Genomic DNA, 19,213 nt, shown 5'->3' with positions numbered 1-19,213 from the left:
AGCAGACACAGCCTGTTTTCTTATCTGAAAAGGTAAGAAAAATGCAATTCATCAGCATCATTATTTCATTCCTATACTGCTTTATATTTTAAAGAAAAGATCTCATTGTAGTTTGCAAGATATCACAGCACTGAATAAAACAATCCGAAAATGGGTTTCACAAGTCAGACCAAGCCCAGAGAATAAAACATCACCTTAAGCAGAGAACATGGACTCAGCGCATCTGGTCTTAAAGGAGCCTGAGAATTTTATTCACTGACTGACTCCTCTTAGATTTCACCCACTTCCTTCCAGATCACAAAAATGGCACATTTAACACCTGTACAAAATTTCAAAAGCAGAATATAAATATATACTCCCTGTTTCATTCCTTTATGCTGCTCTGCCTTTCACAAAACCTGTGTCCTCGGCCCAGGCAAATTCTTGGCAGTCAGGGCATACCGAAACATCAGAGAACATCTCCAGCCATGGATGTTCTCACTGCAACTTTGAGAAAGTTGGTGGATTAACATTTTTCCTGTGAGGATTTATATCACTATTGTTGGTGCTGGTAGCCTCTTCTGCCTCATTGTCTGGTTTCCTAACAATTTTGGCATTGCTGCTAAAAAAAAATCTAAAATGTTTTTCCCCCATACTGTATTTATTAACAAAGGGATTTTGCAGGATTCTTGGGTGCTCAGTAGAAAGAGAAGAGGGTGTGTAAACTTTATACAACTTTATACACTGTATTTGCTTTGTAGGATTTGCAAGAGCTTCGCACTAAGACAGACAGAACTTGGCAGAAGACCAAAGGGTTCCTTCTGATCTCTCAGAGGCTTCCTGAGAGCACAGATGGATGTGCGAGACTCAGCTGGCCCTGGAGCAGGAAGAGGCCATGCCATCCAAACTGGGAGCAGTGGTGGATTCTGGGAAAACTCTGTGCAGAAGATCCTGGGTGAGGAGGACACCCTCCGCTCAGAGGTGCAGAGCCAGCAGTTGAGGCAGTTCTGCTTCCAGGAGGCCAAAGGACCCCGAGAGGTTTGCAGCCGACTCTACCACCTTTGCCACCAGTGGCTGAAGCCAGAAAGGCACACGAAAGCTGAGATGCTGGACCTGGTGATCTTGGAGCAGTTCCTGGCTGTCCTTCCCCTGGAGATGGAGAGCTGGGTGAGGGAATGCGGAGTGGAGACCAGTTCCCAGGCGGTGGCCCTGGCCGAAGGTTTCCTCCTGAGTCAGGCAGAGGAGAGAAAGCAGGTGAGAGAGACTTTCCTCTGGATAATCCCAAGGGGCTCCAAACAGGACGGAGAACATTCCATAATGCTCTACTGATGGCTCATATTTTTTTCCTGGGAAGGCATCCATGGAATGAGATCTGTCACCCTTGAAACTGTTGGCCCTGACATTCATTTTTTAATCCTTCTCCCCATTCTCTCCTTTGAATCCTTTTTCTTTTTCAGGGAAAGGATCTCTGTGTGGAAATGGACCTAGATTCCTGTGAGGCAGAGAGGCCTCCGTTGGACACCAGAGTGAGGCCACTGGGTAAGGAGGAAGGTGGTTTTTCTCCGTTTAGTCTCATTCTGTTTGTTTTCCAACTCATCTGTGGGTTCTTTTCATCTTTTGTTGGGGGAGATAGTTTAGATTCACTGATTCACCTGTGAGAGAAGCAGGCACTGTGGGCCTCCCCCTTACCTTTTTCCTCTTGCAGGTGACAGAATGATGCTCCCAAGACCTCTTCATCCATCTTTCCTTGGGGACAGAAAGGAAGCAACAGCTGTGGATCCAGATCAGGTCAGGGGAAGCTGCCTTGTGGGGACAGAGGTCAAGGGGTGGAACAATGTCGTAGATCAAGACGTCGTGGTGAACAATGTTGCTGTCTCATGGGAGAACATTTCCCTTTTTCTTTTAGGGTCCAGTGTGCTTTGAGGATGTTGCTGTTCATTTCACAGAGGAGGAGTGGGAGTTGCTGGATCCTGACCAGAGAGCTCTGCATAAAGATGTCATGGAGGAGAATCATGGGATCGTGGCCACTCTTGGTAAGGATCCCTTTTGAATCATAATATCTGTTTTTAAATTCAAAACAGCTCTCTTTGTTGAACCTCATATATTTCCACAGAACTCAACAGTGTCCCCTTAAGACACCTGGGATTACAATATTGTAGCTTCTAAACAAGGATCAGACCCTTTTAAGTATAAATGTCAGAGTTGTTAGGGAAGTTGAAGTAGCTTATCGAATCGCAGGTTCCCCTATGGATGTCGGTTGATCCCCGTTAATTAATGCACCCAACCCTTCAGAAAACCATCCATCTAACCCACTTGTGTTATTCCTCTATTACCAGAGTTAACAAGTATTCTTCCTTAATTTCTCCCTGAGGCGCTAATCCATTTCTCTTCATTGCAGATAGTGATGGACTGGAAATCAAGGACAAGGGTGACCATGACAAAATGCCCACAATGGAGAAGCTGTATAAATATCTTGAAAGTGGAAAAAGATCCAATTCCACTTCCCATCAAGGAAATCTCATTAGGAAGAAACCCTATCAGTGCTTTGAATGTGGAAAGAGCTTTAGTCAGAGCCACAGTCTAACTTCCCATCAAAGAATTCACATAGGGGAGAAACCCCATCAGTGTGTGGAATGTGGAAAGAGCTTTAGGAGGAGCTCACATCTTTCTGCCCATCAAAGAATTCACATAGGGGAGAAACCCTATCAGTGTGGGGAATGTGGAAAGAGCTTCACTCACAGCCACAATCTTACTTCCCATCAAAGGATTCATACAGGGGAGAAACGCTATCAGTGCATGGAATGTGGAAAGAGCTTCAGTCAGAGCTCCTCTCTCACTTCCCATCAAAGAATTCATACAGGGGAGAAACCCTATCAGTGTGGGGAATGTGGAAAGAGCTTCAGGAAGAGCTCCAATCTTACTTGCCATCAAAGGATTCATACAGGGGAGAAACCCTATCAGTGTGGGAAATGTGGAAAGAGCTTCACTCACAGCCACAGTCTCACTTCCCATCAAAGGATTCATACAGGGGAGAAACCCTATCAGTGCGTGGAATGTGGAAAGAGCTTCAGTACCAGCTCCAATCTCAATTCCCATCAAAGAATTCATACAGGGGATAAACCATATCAGTGCTTTGAATGTGGAAAGAGCTTCAGTGAGAACGCCTCTCTCAATTCCCATCAAAGAATTCATACAGGGGAGAAACCCTATCAGTGTGGGGAATGTGGAAAGAGCTTCAGGAAGAGCTCCAATCTCACTTCCCATCAGAGAATTCATACAGGGGAGAAACCCTACCAGTGTGGGGAATGTGGAAAGAGCTTCAGTCAGAGCTGCTCTCTCAATTCCCATCACAGAATTCATACAGGGGAGAAACCCTATCAGTGTGCGGAATGTGGAAAGAGCTTCAGTCACAGCTACAGTCTCACTTCCCATGAAAGAATTCATACAGGGGAGAAACCCTATCAGTGTGTGGAATGTGGAAAGAGCTTCAGGAAGAGCTCTCATCTCTCTTTTCATCAAAGAATTCATACGAAGAGTGGAAAACCCTTCATTATACAGCTTTCAGTGGTAGAGAAAAACACACTACTTTAAACACATTTTTACAATGTGGTGGGGAGGTGGGGGTTACAGGTTTTGGGCTGTGTGTTTTGTGTTTTCATTGTGTGATTTTATGTTGTAACCATCCTGAGACCTGTGGGTAAAGAGAATAAGAGCCAACTCTTAGAGTCTGAGGGGTCTTTGCCCCCCAATATGATATGTGAGGGGGCCACCCCCCCAGTTCATAGGAACAGCCATTCAAATGGCATGCATGAACCGCATCCTGTGACTGTTTAACTGAGGCGGGGCTTACTAAACCTCTCCTATATTTTATTCCAGTTGGCACCGCTGCTATAGGGCGCTATAGAAATGAAATAAATGCAGAAATAAAACAAAACCATCTTGGTCGCCTTCATTTGCCCATGTTCCAGCTTGTCAATATCCTTATTATTATTATCATTTTTAAAAATTATGTGCCCATCATCTGAAGATTTCATGGTGATTCACAACACAAACAGACAGGTTGAAAGCATGGCTTTCTCAAAAATGAGTCAAACTAGAGAAATCTCTCTTTTTTCTTTTTCTTTTTTTGGATGGAGTTACAGACTGTTTCTCAGGGGACTGCTGTGGAAATAGTGCATCTTAATTTCAGTAAGGTTTTTGACAAAGTACCCTGTGATATTTATGTGAGGAAGCTGGTAAAATGAGGCTGAACTTGGTAACTGTTAGGTGGATTTGACTGACCGAACCCAAAGAGGACTCCTTCATGGTTCCTCCTCATCCTGGGGAAAAGTGACAAGAGGGGTGCTGCAGGGTTCTGTCCTGGGCCCGTTGTTGTTCAACGTCTTTATAAATGACTTGGATGAAGGAACGGAGGGGATGCTCATCACATTTGCAGACGACACCAAAAGGGGAGCGGAGGCCAATGTGGCAGAAGGTAGAATCAGATCAAGGGCAGGAATAGTACCACTTTCTTTTGCCTTGGTCAGACCCCAGCTAGAATAAATACTGTGTTCAATTCTGGGCACCACAGTTTCAGTATCTTACATATTTTTGCCTGGGGAAATTAAAAGGTGGGAGAGCACAATCCACATTCTTTTTATAACATGTGGCCAATTTTTATTGAATATATAAATTGTTAAGACTGTTGCCGGAATCCACCCAGCACTCATGGGAAAATGTGGTGTGATCTTTTAGAGTAATCAAATGAAACTTGTAACACATGGCAGGATGAAAGTCTGCAATTCCATCAGGAGAAGTTATTTGTTGTTTACTGTTATAACTATTGCTTTCTGAAAAGTTATCTTCTGTACCAAGAGAAATAAAAACAATGTTTTTAAAAATGGTGGGAAAATCATGTGTACTCTTCCATTAATCTGCTTGCATATGTTGCGTGTTATCTGGAGTCTGTAACTCCCAGTTATTTCACATTATCAATGTGTTTCTGTGTGTTCAGCACACATGATTGCAGGTGAGATTGAATAAAAGAATTAAATTCCCTTTGACTGCTTCTGTATTGTTTCAGATGCAGCTTCACTTACAGATAAGAACAAATCATATTTATTGCTGACAAATCACACCACAGTCAGCTCATTAATCTCCAACCCAACAAACGCTGCGCTTAGCATGAGCAGCTGCTTTCTTCTCATTTCTTAGGTGGAAAGAACTGATAATGAAAAGGAAGAAGGGAGATAGACCCTTTCCCTCACCCTTTGGGGATCTGGGGGGCTTCACCCCTTAGTACTGCTCCTGAAAGCTTGAAAGACTTAAAAATCAACTTTTTTGTTTTTTAAAGAAATGGTATTGCAGTGCTAAAAAGGCTCAAGAAAGCAATTCCTGTAGTAGCTGGCATCTTAGCGAGCCCAATGCCACTCTGCCAACTGTCTCACTCCCAGCTAACTAATCTGGAAAGCTGTCTTGTCATCTCTGTCTGTAAAGACTTCCGTGTCCCTTGAATTCAGAATTAAGCATTTCTGGAAGAGGAAATGATATGCTTTTGTTTAGAAAGCACTAATACTGGGCCACTGACTGTGCAACCTGCCAGCCCTGCCCTGTAGGAACCTCCAACTTTAAAGATTGATCTTTTGGTGTGGCAGCAAGTGTACTTTGGAACTCCCTGCCACTTGACATCAGGCAAGAGGCTTCACGGTCCACTTTGCAGCATTCAACTTTGTTACCGTTGCTGAGTTTGTGATAGCTAAATATTGAGGAGAGAGAAGCCAATCTCCTATGTATATCTGAATAATTTGAGAAAGTCTGGTTTTCAGTAACTACGATTAAGCTAAGATTTTGGGGGATGTTTTGAAAAAGTAAGTTTAGTGATCATTTATTTATTTATTTTATAAAATGTATATACCGCTTGATGGTAAACAAAACAAAACCCTCAAGGCAGTTTACAAATGATACATTGAAATCATGAAAAATGTACAGCAGTACTTTAAAACATGCAAAAAGTTAAAATGCTCATATTCACCCCAACTTTCTAAGCACCTGCACAGGCATGTTTTTAGCAGGTTCCCCCAAAAGGTGGGAGGGAGGCGCCTGCTTGATCTCAAGAGGCAGGGAGTTCCGAAGGGTCTGTGCTGCCATACTAAACAATTGAGGTCTTGCGTGGCACCTGTAGTTGAAGCAGTCGAGTGTCTGCCTGTGGGGGTAAGGAGGGGATCTCATGGGTAAACTGTTCCATATGATAATGGAAAGGCCTTGATCTGGTCCTGGTAGCCAATGGGCAACCAGTGATGCCCTCTGAGCCAAAGGGTCATATGCTGAGAAGGCCTCGCTTTGCCAGCAATCGTGCTGCAGCATTCTGCACCAGCTGAAGCTTCTGGAACAAGCGCAAGGGATGCCCCACATGGAGGGCACTGTGGTCATCCAGCCTTGAAGAAGCGAAGGCGTGAGGCCAGGCTCTCCCCGTCCTGGAATGTGGAACCATCTGCAGTTGCTCAAAGGCACTTCCAGCCACTGAGTCTGCCTGAGTCTCGGCTGGATCCGGAAGCAGTTCAAAGTCCCACGAGGTTCATCATCATCATTTTTAATTTGTATACCGTCTTTCTACCTTACAATACTCAAGGCGGTTTACAAGCTGAAGAAACAAAAAATGTACATCTTATAACAACCTAATGCAATACAAAAATGTGATAACAAAACTTCAAAATAAGCAACCTTCATCAAAAAGTAACATTCAACAATTATTAGTATAGTAGTATAAAATAATAATATAAATATATAAAAGTTTAAACAGAAGTCCACTCAATAGTTACAATAAATAATTTCTAAACTGTAATCAGTAAAACAATGGCAAGCCACAGTACATAAAATAATACAATACAAATGGAGAAGCAGAGACTAGAGGGTGGTTCATATGGAGAGAACCTTTGGCTTACCTTATTTACTTAATATTAGGTTGGCCAAATCCTTAGGACCTTCAGGAAACCCAAATTTCAGATTGCACTGCAGAGAGGGAGTTCTGTGTGTCTTTATTTGTTGCAAATAATTATAACAAGAAGGAAAAGGAGAAGAAGAAGATTTTTATTTATACTCCGCCCCCCCCCCCTCTGCAAAGAACGTGCTCAGGGTGGCTAACACCAAATATAAAATGTTGTGACGTGGGGTTTGTGATTTCAGCTCTCTTGATATAACATGCTGGAGACAGTTCTCTAGTAACACTTCTTTATTACAGCAAACAAGACTCAAGCCTGAGGAGGGGAAGGCTACATTTATAGGGACAGGGGACTAGCTAGAAAGGATACATTTTGGAGGGAACAATATCAGGCAATCACAGTCCTGCCTTTTGGAGGAATCCAATAAGACAGAGGATCCAAATACAGCAGCTTAAATGAACCAGTAGTAGCTGTACCCTCTGGAACCAAAAGGCAGTTACTTTACCCTAATGCAAATACAGACAATAATAATACAGATATAAAATCCTTTGACTCAATACACAACACCCCTCCCCCCCAGTGAGCACAGCAGACGTAATCTCTCAGGTACTGTGGGGTCCTACAACTTCTACTTGATCTCCTGACAACAGGTGTTGCCGGTTCTGGATTGGGTGTTACCTGTGGTAGAGGGGCTGCTATAGGGGTTTCGTCAGGAACAGATGGAGTCCCAGACATCTCAGGGTTCCCTACCTGTACCTCGTCATCATGAGGACTAGCAGACCCTGGTTCATTTTCTGAAGCCCCTGGTGACTGCACCTCTGGCCCATTTTCACTCTGGTCTTGCAGCTCTGCGTCGTTAGCCAGGGATGGATTATCTGACTCCTCCCTGCTGAGCACCCGGCGCCTCAGCTGATCTATATGTCTCTTCCACACTTGCCCATTTTCCAAGGTCACATAATAGGACACAGGTCCACTAGCCCGGGTGACCACACCAGCCACCCACCGCGAACCTCGTGAATAGTTCCTCACCCAGACCAGATCTTCAGGGCCGAGATACCTTGTTGTGTCAGTCTCAGCCTGGGGGGTTGCTCTTGAATTACGGTTTGGCATTTTATCCGGGTGGACATAATCCAGCACCGTTACCAGTCTTCTACCCAAGAGCAGCTCAGCTGGCGACTTGCCCGTCGCGGTACACGGCGTCTCATGCTGCAAAAATAACATTCGCGTGATGCGAGCTGACCAGTTACCCTCCATTAAGCACGCAATGGATTCTTTGGCTGTTCTTACCATGCGCTCAGCCTGCCCATTGGAGGATGGGTGAAAGGGCGTGGATGTGACCCCTCTTATGAAGTTATCAGCCAAGAATGCCCTTAATTCTTGGGATACAAAAGCTGCCCCATTATCTGATACAATGGTCTCAGGTAATCCGTGGGTTGCAAACAGCTGCCTCAACACCTTGATTATGGCAGCTGATGCCATGCTAGGGACCATCGCCACTTCTAACCATTTGGAATATGCATCGACGATAACCAAAAAGACCTTCCCCTGGAATGGCCCAGCAAAATCTAAGTGCAGCCGGCTCCAGGGAGATCTGGACTGCTCCCACCAGTGGACTGGTGCTCTGGCCACTTCTGGCCGCACCTCTTGGCATGCCTTGCATGTTCGTACCCATTGTTCTATGTTCTGGTCCATTCCAGGCCACCACACATAACATCGGGCTAGCGACTTCATCCTGACCATTCCCGGGTGTCCCATGCGAAGCGTCTCAAGAACCCTGTTTCTCAGTGGTGCTGGGATGATCACCCTGTCTCCCCACAGGAGACAACCCTTATGCATGGACAACTCGTGCTGCCTTGTCGCATAAGGCCTGAATTTATCTTCATGTGGACCACCTGCCTCCCCCTCCCCACCCAAGTGAGCACACGGGAGAGAACAGCATCTTTCCTCGTTTTCTCAGCTATATCAGTAGCCGTTACAGGAGCCCCCGGAAGTGTTTCCAGCATCATTATGTGCTCTGCTGGAGCAGGATCCTCATTGCTCCCGCGAGGAAGGGGCAATCGACTCAGCGCATCAGCGTGGCACAACCGTTTCCCCGGCACATGGGTCAAGGTGTACTGGAACCCGTTCTGGAATATAGACCAACGCAACATTCTGGGGGAGAGAATTTGTGGCGTTTGTTTGTTCGGGTTGAACAACCCTAACAGTGGTTTGTGGTCCGTTTCAATGGAGAAATGGCGACCGTACACCTAATCATGGAACTTCTTTATTCCTGCCACAATTGCAAGCGCCTCTTTGTCAATTTGAGCATAGCTGCGCTCCGTGGGCGACAACGTACGGGAATAGAAAGAGATGAGCTTTTCCGACCCATCCGGTTCCCTATGACTCAGCACCGCCCCCAGGCCGTATTGAGAGGCATCACATGCCAGGACCAGCGGCTTTGACTCATCATAATGAGCATAATGAGCTCCTGCTACTCAGCATTCCTCGCAAGGAGTCTAAAGCCTTCTGCTGCCCCTGCCCCTATCGCCACACATTCTTTTTCTGCAACAGTCTATGTAATGGTTCAGCTACCAAAGCTTTCTGGGGTAAGAACAAATGATAAAAGTTAATAAGTCCCAGGAATGACTGCAACTCCATCTTGTTCTGTGGTCGTGGTGCCTCGATGATGGCCTTAATCTTAGCATCTGTGGGGTGGATGCCTGATGCATCAATTTTAAACCCCAAGAAATCCACAGTTGGCACCCCAAAACTGCATTTTTCCTTTTTCAGTTGCAACCCCACCTCCTTGAACTTGAGCAACACTGCACGGACACACGCAACCAGTTCCTGTGGGTCTTTTCCAGCAATCAAAACGTCATCAAAAAATGGCAAGACCCCTGGCAGACCTCTTAACAGGCGTTCCATGAGCCCTTGAAAAATCCCTGGGGCCACACAAACTCCAAATTGTAATCTGTTAACTCTGAACACCCCTTTATGTGTGACAATAGTCTGTGCTTCCGCTGATTGTGGGGTTACTGGCAGCTGTTGGTAAGCTTGTGCCAGGTCAATTTTGGCGAACACCTTGCCCCCAGCCAGTTTAGCCAACAGATGTGATACGACTGGAATGGGGTATGAGTTTCCCCTGAGTGCCTTATTGATAGTACATTTGTAATCTGCACAGATCCTGACTTCCCCATTTGCTTTAAGGGGCGTGACGATTGGAGTCTCCCACTTAGCAGAGTCCACGGGTGAGAGAACTCCCTGCTTGACCAATTTATCCAGCTCTGCTTCGATCTTGGGTTGCAGTGCAAATGGCACTCGCCTTGGTTTGAGTCGGATTGGGGCCACCCCAGGGTCCAACTCGAAGTCAACTGGGGGCCCTTTATAACAACCCAGTTTTCCATTAAAGAGACCAGCAAATTCTTTGCATAATGCCTCGCTCATCTCAGGGCAGGTTTGGATTGAATTAAGCCCTGATATACTCAGTCCCAGGGCGGGGAACCAGTCAGTGCCCAGGAGACTGGGGCGACTGCCCTTCGCAATCACCAGTTTGAGTACAGCCTGTTTGTCCCGGAACTGTACTCTCACGGCACACATTCCCATAACATGGATGCGGCCCGCTGAGTATGACTGCAAAGTTGCCGGGAAGGGCTCCAGAGGGGGCAACTTACCCCTGGGGAAGAATGTCCTCGCGGTCTGGTCCGACACAATAGTGAATCCAGATCCGGAGTCCACCTCCATGTCGCACAGCTGACCCTCAATCTTCACCTTGACGTGTGCCTTGCCTTGCGCTGGGAACTGCACGACCCTCCCGTTGATCTCCGTTACGTAGTGACAGTCCTTTAGAACATGGTTTGCTGTGGGCGGTCTGCGATGCTCCAGTCTAGGTGCTCCTGTCGCTCCCAACGCCGCCGATCTACAGACCCTGGCGATGTGACCTGTCTTCCCGCACGTCCGGCACATAGCATCCCGGAAACGACAACTCTTCCGCTCATGGTTTCCGCCACAACCAGGGCACCTGCCTCGGTGATCTTTGTGCACTGTGCAGGCCTGACGCACTGACTCGACCCCACGGACTGGGCTCTGGCTCGGAGTAGCCTCTAGCTCGTCCATGGCATGCGCAACTTCTATCTGTGGCTTAGGGGCCTTGCGACTGGCATCAAGCTCCTCTCTTTCATAATTCTCTGTGGCGGTGGCCTCCTTCCAGGCTGAAGCAAGGGTAACCTCTTCTTTAGCCACGATGCGTCTTCTGGCTTTCTTGCTGCTCAGACCACCGATAAACCGATCCAGGAGAGTCTCTTCCAGATTTTGGAAGTCGCAGTGCTGAGCGAGCTTCCGCAGTTCAGCTAGAAATGCAGACAAAGACTCCCCAGCACGCTGCTGCCTCTTATGAAACTCCATCCGTCGGGCCATCTTGGTCTCAGTAGGCGCCAAGTGGCTTGTTAGGCAGGCAAGAATATCCTTGAGCGATGTCTCACTTAGCTTCGCTGGAGCAAGCAATGCCTTGGCCAGCTTGAAGGTCTCAGGCCCACAGTAGCTCAGGAATGTGGCCCTTCTTTTGCTGGCATCGGTGATCCCTTGAACCACTGCGAAGAACTCGAAGCGTTCGACGTAGTCTTCCCACGTGTGGGGCTCTGATGGCTGGAAGGGCTCCAATACCCTTGGACTCTCCATTGTCCTGTGGGCAGGGTCGTCTTCTCAGCTGGCCAGTGAGTCTTGTTCTTAGCTGCAATCCGGACTCTGACACAGGGCTGCGTTTAACCGCTCCTCAGCATTCCGGATCCCACCTTCGTCGCCAGTTGTTGTAATCCCAGCAGGGCCTTAGCCTCCTTGCCCAAGCGAGGGGCTCGCCAGTCTGTGTTTCCTACTCGGGAGTAAGCTGCCTTGAAGTTCAGCAGGGCTTGACTCCCAGGCCAGTAAGCATAAAGACGGCCACAATAGAAGGGGCTGCTGGGTTGACATGTTCGCTGGGCTTTCCCATGGAAGACAACAGAGGAATTCATTAATTGGAGGCTGTGAGCAAAGGGCAGCCGAAGAAACGGCAAAATATAACTGTTGTGACGTGGGGTTTGTGATTTCAGCTCTCTTGATATAACATGCTGGAGACAGTTCTCTAGTAACACTTCTTTATTAAAGCAACAAGACTAAAGACTGGGGAGAGGAAAGCTACATTTATAGGGACAGGGAACTAGCAAGAAAGGATACATTTTGGAGGGAACAATATCAGGCAATCACAGTCCTGCCTTTTGGAGGGAACCAATAAGACAGAGGATCCAAATACAGCAGCTTAAATGAACCAATAGTAGCTGTACCCTCTGGAACCAAAAGGCAGTTACTTTACCCTAATGCAAATACAGACAATAATAATACAGATATAAAATCCTTTGACTCAATACACAACAATAACCACCACCACCACTATGGCAACGTGCTCAGGGAAGGCGTTTTGGGAGTTAAAATGTTAAGCAAGGCAGCCATTGGGTTGATCTAGGCCAGGCCCATATCCAGTGCAGACACTCAGACACCCACTGCCCAGAGACACCCAGAGACGGGCTGATAAGGATTACCAAGGAAGGACAGGGAAGGGTCATGTCCGACTCCTCAGGCCCTGTCTCTAGGCAGAATCTCATGTATCTACAGTGGTACCTCGGGTTACATACACTTCAGGTTACACACTCCGCTAACCCAGAAATATTACCTCGGGTTAAGAACTTTGCTTCAGGATGAGAACAGAAATCTGGCGGCAGTGGGAGACCCCATTAGCTAAAGTGGTGCTTCAGGTTAAGAACAGTTTCAGGTTAAGAACGAACCTCCGGAACGAATTAAGTACTTAACCCGAGGTACCACTGTATGTCTAATGCTGTAACTTTTGATTGGATAAAGACCTGATTCAAGAATGTATAAAGTGAAGCCTCCCCTGTTGGGAAGGGCCGGACTACGGAACTTATTCCTCCGTGCCATTGCTTGCTGCCGGCAAACAATTAAAACTTTCTTCCTTTAATTCTTCATTTGACTGGCCTGACTATTTGCTACACCACCACCCATCAGGCTGGGTTTATTTATTTCTATTAATTTCTATGTGCGCATGCGGACAATCATTATTGTCTCATATTAAAAATTGGGAGAGGGTCTCTTAGTCCAGTGTTTCCCAACCTTTTTTGGGCAAAGGCACACTTGTTTCATGAAAAAAATCTCGAGGCACACCACCATTACAGCCCCGTGACGTCAGCGCGCAGCGTCACGCCGGGAGGGACATGAATTGCTAGCAAATTACATAATCACCTCCTTGAGGGCTGGCTCATCTTCTCTGAAGGCAGAACCCCATTAATTAACAGCACAGACTCACACCATAGCCAAGACGAGGGGGGAAAACCTCAGTCATGCACAGTCATGCACATGTGGGGGCTAAATGAGGACGAAGACCGGGCAGAGAGCAGGGTTCAAATCTCCCCACCTGGCCAGGACAATCCCTGGGTGCTCCCTTGGGCCACTCGCCTGACCCACCTCGCAGGGCTGTTGTTGCGAGGATAACACGGGGAGAACCACGCGCGCCCCCGGGAGCTCCTTGGAGAAAGCGGGCGATGAATGCAATGCACGAAATATATGAGAGGCGACCAGGTTTTGCAGGTGAGGGGCCCCCGCCAGCCTCCGCTTCCAACACCCGGCGCAACGACGCCGAAGTTTCCCCCCGGGCTCGGCTCGGGGAGCAGCGCTGCTCCCCTTCGCCCTCCCGGCTCTCTCTGCCGCCCACTGGGGACCCCCCTCACCTGCCAAGTCCGGAGTGCCGGTGGAAGTTGCATGCATGCATGCAGGGCGCCGCGTTGCCATTGCATTGCACTGCACTCCATGCAACGCCTGCATGCATGCATTGCCTTGCACGCCCGCCAAGGGGTCTCCCCGCGGTCCGATGCGTCCCCTCCGGCGCGGATGCAGCACTGCAAAAATAAAACACCCCCCCGACGCAGACCTACCTGGGGGGCAGCCTCCGCCGCTCCGCCTCCGCGGGGATCCCCGGGCTCCATCCTGCCGCCCGATCTCCGCAGGGGCGCAGGCAGGCTGCGCAGGGTCTGCGCGGAAGAGCCCCTGCCCGCCCGGCCGCCGCCACTGCGCTCATTCCATGGCCGGGAGAAGAGCGCTTCAAACAAAACGCCCGGCCCGCCAGGCCACGCTGGGAAACGTAGTTCGCGCACCCCGCGCGGGCGAGGGGACTACGGATCCCGGCAGCCCCTGTGCCGGGGACGGAGGGGGAGAGGCCGGGTGCAGGGATGGAGGGACGGGTGGGCGAGCGAGTGAGTGGCAGCCGAGAGCCAGGAAGGGCCTCCCCGGAGGAGGAGGGAGGCGCAGAGCGGGAGGGAGGGAGGGAACCCCAGGGGTCATCTAGTGACGGGGCCCAATCGAAAATTTGACTTTTTTAAAAAAAAATCTTTCGAATTTTTTTATTTTTCCCGCGGCACACCAGGCAACATCTCGCGGCACACTAGTGTGCCACGGAACAGTGGTTGGGAAACACTGTCTTAGTCCAGCCCTCCAGTGCACACTAGCGGCCAAAATTGTGGAACCTTCTGGACAAAATGTATTTCCGAGGTTTGATGGCTCATGACACCACTTTGTTTTGGAGTAATACCAAGGCTTTTTCTGTGGGGACGCATACCCCTAAACATTTTGTGAATTTAACAGAAGAAATTCACTGTATTTATCCCCCCCCCCCAGTGATTTTCTTGAGACAAAATGAGAGTACCCTAAACATTCATTTTTAGAAAAAAAGCACTGAGTTATACCATAAAATCATATATCAACGGAAAGATAATTTAATGAGGAATGTAATGCAATAATTTTTATGAAGGATTACTTATTATAACAGCAGTCATAAAGAAGAAGCGTGAAAACACAGGAAAAATGAGATACGCAGGTTAAATTGCCGTGTTGACACTTTGCAATAAAATCAATGGGTTTGGGGGTTGCAGTTTGGGGTCTCGGTTTGTAAAAGGTTCGCCATCACTGCGCTAGAAGGAATGGAAAGTAGGGGGGGGCGTCCCCCAAAAAAGCATCTCTGGAAGTGGGAAAGAAAGAAAAACGCGGAGGGGAGAGATGGGCGCGCTGGGCTTGGCAAGGGTTAAAGGGAACCGAGCTGCCTTCCTAGAGAGGACAGGAAGCCAGGGGGGCAGGTCCTCCCGAGCCAAGTCCCCTCCCTCCCCAGTCCTTTCCTGCAAGGAAGGGGGGTGTTGCTTTGGTGTCTCTCCTGCAAGGGCCGCATCGCAGCCCCCTCCTGGGATCTGGTGAGTCTCCTCTCTCTCTGGGATCTGGTGGGGGTCCCAGGGCTGCAGCAGGGGAGGGGGCCGGGGGGGCCTGATCTGCTCCTGCAGGGGGGGGACCCCAAGTCAGGGGGGAGAGGGTCCTGCCAGGGAGGGGCCAGGTCTGCCACGCTCTCCTTCCTGCAGATCAGAGGATCCCAAACTCATTTCACCCTCCGCCCCCCCCCCTTCAGAAAAAATCTCCCTTCTTCAGACAAAGGAGTCCCTGGGACTTTAACTCCGTGTGACATCGCTCAGCCTCATTGCACAACAGAGGAAACATCTGCAAATGGTTTTCCAAAGCTGGACGAGGAGGTGGACTAGCCCCCCCCCCAAAAAAAATAAGGTGGGAGAGAGAGGCCAGGAATAAAGAGAGGGATCCCAGCCCAGAGTCTGGCTGCTGCATTGGGGACCAGTATCCCAGTGTCTCCCAGGGCAGCTCCCCACGGAGGCCACTGCAGCAATCCCCTCGCACCCAGAGCAGGGCATCCCAGGACCACATCCTCTCTCTCCCAAAGGGATTGTTGCTGGCAAAGCAGCCGGAAATGGGCGCTGCTACTCACTGAGCCTCCAGGGACCTTGGCATCAAGGGCTGTGCGTGTGTTAAGCTATCTAACAGAATAATAATACTAAATTACCCTCCTAAATTTCAAAGGAGATGTCTTTGGCCCTGCCCATACCTGGCCCTCAGAGCAAAGAAAAAGGGACCCCACCCCAGGAGTCTACCTTGAGAATGGCAGAGAGTCCAAGTGCACAAAAAGGAGACAGAAGCAGGGGAGTGGGGGGAGCAACTCCTGAGGACCCCCGGGTGAGGACCAAACATCCATTATTCACAAGATACAAATGACTTCCTTGTCAGTCAGGTCTGACTTCAATGCATTGACTGGAAGGCAGGAGAAACCAGCCTGATTCTTCTCCCAGAAATCCTTTCAGTTGCCACCACATTTTCCATTGCAATCTTTCTTCTAGGAGAGCTAGAGGCTGCTTCCTCCTCCTCCTCCTCCTCTTTCTTCTCCCTTTTAAAAAGGCCCTTTCCACCTGGCCTAGGGGGTGAGGCCCAGACTCACCCAGCCCTACTGTGTTAAATATGTATTCTGTAGTTGACCTCCTTTGCTCCTTTGCTGCTGCTGCACCGTGAGTGTTGGGGAAGGCCGCTCCCTCCTCAGGCTAATTCCACCTGGCCTAGGGGGCGGGGCCCGCACTCACCTCCGCCACACCTTTAAGGACACTGGTGCTGCTGCAGCAAATGTTAAAAATGTTTTTATATATTTTGAAGGGTTTTAAAGGTGTTTTTACTTTTTACTTTGTTGTACCGCCATGAACAGTGGTTTCTATTTATGTATTTTTATTTTGTTCCGTTTTATTTTGGTTTGGGGTTGGATATTGAGTGGGGTAGGGATTGGTTTTGTTTTGGTGTAATTGGTTTTGTTTTGTTTTTCTATTTTCTAAACAGAGGCTAGTATGAGGCTTGGGATTGCTACCGTGGAGGGGCGAGGGAGGTATGGCGGTGGGGGAAGATGTCATAGGGGAATGGGATCGAGATACGGATATGCTCGTACCCCTTCCAATCTGCGCCCCATCCCGAGGGACGAGGGTAGGGTGAGCAAGGATTACTCACCTCCGTCACTGGTGTTGTGCAATGCCAGGTCTATAGGCAACAAAACCGCCACTCTGCGAGATTTCTTTACCTCTGAAATGCCCCCCCCCCGTACTGTATTTATTGACAAAGGGATTTTGCAGGATTCTTAGGTGATAAGGGGGAAAAGAGAGAGAGGAGGGTGTATAAACTTTATAGCAGAACAATGTATTTGCTTTGTAGGATTTCCTAGAGCTTTTCACTACGACAGACAGAACTTGGCAGGAGACCAAAGGGTTCCTTCCGATCTCTCAGGGGCTTCCTGAGAGCACAGATGGATGAGCAAGACTCAGCTGGCCCTGGAGCAGGAAGAGGCCATGCCATCCAAACTGGGACCACTGGGGGATTCTGGCAAAACTCTGTGCAGAAGATCCTGGGTGAGGAGGACACCCTCCGCTCAGAGGTGCAGAGCCAGCAGTTGAGGCAGTTCTGCTGCCAGGAGGCCAAAGGACCCCGAGAGGTTTGCAGCCGACTCTACCACCTTGACCATCAGTGGCTGAAGCCGGAAAGGCACACGAAAGCTGAGATGCTGGACCTGGTGATCTTGGAGCAGTTCCTGGCTGTCCTTCCACCAGAGATGGAGAGCTGGGTGAGGGAGTGTGGAGCGGAGACCAGTTCCCAGGCGGTGGCCCTGGCCGAAGGTTTCCTCCTGAGTCAGGCAGAGGAGAGAAAGCAGGTGAGAGAGACTTTCCTCTGGATACTCCAAAGGGGCTCCAAACAGGACAGAAAACATCCCATCATGCTCTTCTGATGGCTCATAATTTTTTTCTGGGAAGGCATCCATGGAGTGAGATCTGTCACCCTTGAAGCAGTTGGCCCTGACATTCATTTTTTAATCCTTCTCCCCATTCTCTCATTTGAATCCTTGTTTCTTTTTCAGGGAAAGGATCTCTTTGCAGAAATGGGCCAGATTTCTTCTGAGGCAGAGAGGCCTCCGCTGGACACCAGAGAGAGGCAGCTGGGTAAGGAGGGAGGAGGTTTTTCTCCGTTTAGTCTCATTCTGTTCGTTTTCCAACTCATCTGTGGGTTCTTTACATATTTTGTTGGGGGAGTTAGTGGGACCAAGAGCCCAGAGGAGGGGAGATATATTTCTGTATAACTAACATCTGAAATGCACCCAAATATCCAAATGCACTCAGCAGGTGAGAGTTTCTCAAAGGCCCCTCTATAGTTTAGATTCACTGATTTACCTGTGAGACAAGAAGGCACTCTGGGCCTCCCCCTTACCTTTTTCCTCTTGCAGGTGACACAGTGATACTGGCTAGACCTCTTCATCCATCTCTGAATGGGGACAGAATGGAAGCAGCGGCTGTGGAACCAGATCAGGTCAGGGGAAGCTGCCTTGCGGGGACAGAGGCCAAGGGGTGGAACAATGTCCTAGCTCAAGGAGTGGTGGTAAAGTGTTGTCTCAGAGGAGGACATTTCCCTTTTTCTTTTAGGGTCCAGTGTGCTTTGAAGATGTCGCTGTTCGCTTCACAGACGAGGAGTGGGCGTTGCTGGATCCTGACCAGAGAGCTCTGCATAAGGACGTCATGGAGGAGAATTGGGGGATTGTGGCCTCTCTCGGTAAGGCTCCCAGTGGGATCATAATATCTGTTTTTAAATTCAAAACTCCATATGTGACGAACCTCATATATTTTCACAGAACTCAACAGCGCCCCCTACAACACCGGATATCGCAATACCCCCAAAAGAACCTTGAACAGTAAATTACTGGTTTTTTCTGTGAATGTTCTTCCTCCAGTTGCAGCTTATTAAACAAGGATCAGTCTGGTCTGAACTCCCCAAACCCTTTTGACTGTAAACTTCAGAATTGTTAGGGAAGTTGAAGTAGCTTCTGTCAGGTTTTCAGTATTTGTTTTTCCTCCCGTCAGTCTTTGGTTGTCCAAAGAGAAAACTGACATTGGAAACGGAGGGATGCCATGATGGAGCCAAAGAAAATCCATTCGAGAGAAGAGCCAGGCTTATTGAATCACAGGTTCCCCTAAAGATGTCGGTTGATCCCCGTTAATTAATGCACCCAACCCATCAGAAAACCATCCATCTAACCCACTTGTCTTATTCCTCTATTACCAGAGTTAACAAGTATTCTTCCTTAATTTCTCCCTGAGGCGCTAATCCATTACTCTTCATTGCAGATAGTGATGGACTGGAAATCAAGGACAAGGGTAACAATGACAAAATCCCCACAATGGAGAAGCTATATAAATATCTTGAAAGTGGAAAAAGTTCCAATTCCACTTCCCATCAAGGAAATCTCATTAGGAAGAAACCCTATCAGTGTGTGGAATGTGGAAAGAGCTTCAGTCAGAGCTCCCATCTCACTTCCCATCATAGAATTCATACAGGGGAGAAACCCTATCAGTGCTTTGAATGTGGAAAGAGCTTCACTCACAGCCACCATCTCACTT

At 48.4% G+C, this 19,213-nt stretch overlaps 2 protein-coding genes across 4 annotated transcripts in view; both read left to right on the top strand.

Moving 5' to 3' along the window:
- The window catches only part of LOC310705100 (uncharacterized protein), a 95,037-nt gene that overhangs the window by 18,160 nt on the left and 57,664 nt on the right, over positions 1–19,213 (top strand). Inside the window, exons 1-2 of one of the 3 annotated variants that reach the window (XM_083499531.1) lie at positions 15,053–15,151; positions 16,986–17,478. The exons of 1 other annotated variant lie outside the window; for it this stretch is intronic. In XM_083499531.1, the coding sequence (XP_083355657.1) occupies positions 17,077–17,478 (402 nt within the window). In that variant the 5' untranslated portion in view covers positions 15,053–15,151; positions 16,986–17,076. Of the gene's footprint in view, positions 1–740; positions 1,234–15,052; positions 15,152–16,985; positions 17,479–19,213 lie in introns of those variants that run through there. One more of the 3 variants, XM_083499530.1, reaches the window with a different exon arrangement.
- Positions 1–19,213, top strand: part of LOC310705055 (uncharacterized protein) — a 58,022-nt gene that overhangs the window by 35,342 nt on the left and 3,467 nt on the right. The window contains exon 6 of the mRNA XM_083499380.1: positions 3,610–4,172. The gene's annotated coding sequence lies outside the window, so the exon portion shown is untranslated. The remainder of the gene's footprint in view (positions 1–3,609; positions 4,173–19,213) is intronic.

This window comes from Podarcis liolepis (genome assembly GCF_965112155.1).
Source record: "Podarcis liolepis genome assembly, chromosome: 4".
Classification (NCBI taxonomy): Eukaryota; Metazoa; Chordata; class Lepidosauria; order Squamata; family Lacertidae; genus Podarcis; species Podarcis liolepis.
Note: the sequence above shows the minus strand (reverse complement) of the source record. Positions and strands in the feature narration are given on the sequence as shown.